The sequence below is a fragment of the Octopus bimaculoides genome, chromosome 1, assembly GCF_001194135.2.
Source record: "Octopus bimaculoides isolate UCB-OBI-ISO-001 chromosome 1, ASM119413v2, whole genome shotgun sequence".
NCBI lineage: Eukaryota > Metazoa > Mollusca > Cephalopoda > Octopoda > Octopodidae > Octopus > Octopus bimaculoides.
Window position 1 is genome coordinate 4,223,966 of NC_068981.1, and position 1,115 is coordinate 4,225,080.

The window sequence follows — 1,115 nt, forward strand, 5'->3', positions numbered from 1 at the left end:
TGATGGGACAGACTTTATTGTTACTGGTGTTTTCCCTATCTTCCTTATTATTATTATTATTATTATTATTATTATTATTATTATTATTATTCAGGTTACTGCTTGGAATTGAACTCAGAATCTTGGGGTTAGTAGCCCGCGCTCTTAACCACTATGCTATATGCCCGTGGGCGTAGTGGTTAAGAGCACGGGCTACTAACCCCAAGATTGTATCTTGAAGTGAATTTACTTAATAGCTGAATTCACTTCAAGATACATCATCAATAAACACTTAATAATTTCTCAGTGCTTCTGTTTTTGAGATCTGGATGAATATAGACTCATTATGCTTCCATTCTTTTTGTTTTTGAATATATATATATCTCAGTTTTTCCTTTTTCCTTTCTTTTGTATATTTCAAGATTTATCTCTGATATTGAACAAACAAGGCAGGCTGAGATAGAAAACTTTATACGGGATTATATTCGAGATCCTTCATTACATGACAAGATCTCTGTAATGAATCGTTCCTATCTGAACAGGAGAAAGGTAAACCTCTTCAATATTATGAAAGACCGTATTGTAACCATTTCCGTCTACTAATTAGAAAAAAAAGAAATATATATATCATCATCATCATCGTTTTACGTCTGCTTTCCGTGGGTTGGACGATTTGACTGAGGACTGGCGAACCGGATGGCTGCACCTGGCTCCAATCTGAATCTGGTAGAGTTTCTACAGTTGGATGCCCTTCCTAATGCCAACCACTCTGAGAGTGTAGTGGGTGCTTTTTACGTGCCACCGGCTCGAGGGCCAGTCCAGCGGTACTAGCAACGGCCATGCTCAAATGGTGTTTTTTTATGTGCCACCTGCACAGGAGTCATTCCAATGTTTTGTTCACATGCCACCAGCACAAGTGCCAGTAAGGCAAAGCTGGAAACAATCGGGCTCAAATGGTGCTTTTTACATGCCACTGGCACGGAAGCGAGACCGCTGCTCTGGCAGTGATCCCGCTGCTCTGGCAGTGATCCCGCTCGGATGGTGCTGTTAGCACTCCACTGGCACGGGTGCCAGTCATCGAATTTGGTTCAGTTTCGATCTCACTTGCCCCAACAGGTCTTTGCAAGCTGAGTTTC

General features: G+C 41.4%; 1 protein-coding gene across 1 annotated transcript in view; it reads left to right on the top strand.

The window, feature by feature from the left end:
* LOC106880950 (hydrocephalus-inducing protein) overlaps nucleotides 1–1,115 on the top strand; it is a gene marked incomplete at its 3' end in the record, with an annotated part of 180,276 nt that overhangs the window by 18,971 nt on the left and 160,190 nt on the right. Inside the window, exon 9 of the mRNA XM_052974127.1 lies at nucleotides 402–528. Coding sequence (XP_052830087.1) covers nucleotides 402–528 — 127 coding nt within the window. The remainder of the gene's footprint in view (nucleotides 1–401; nucleotides 529–1,115) is intronic.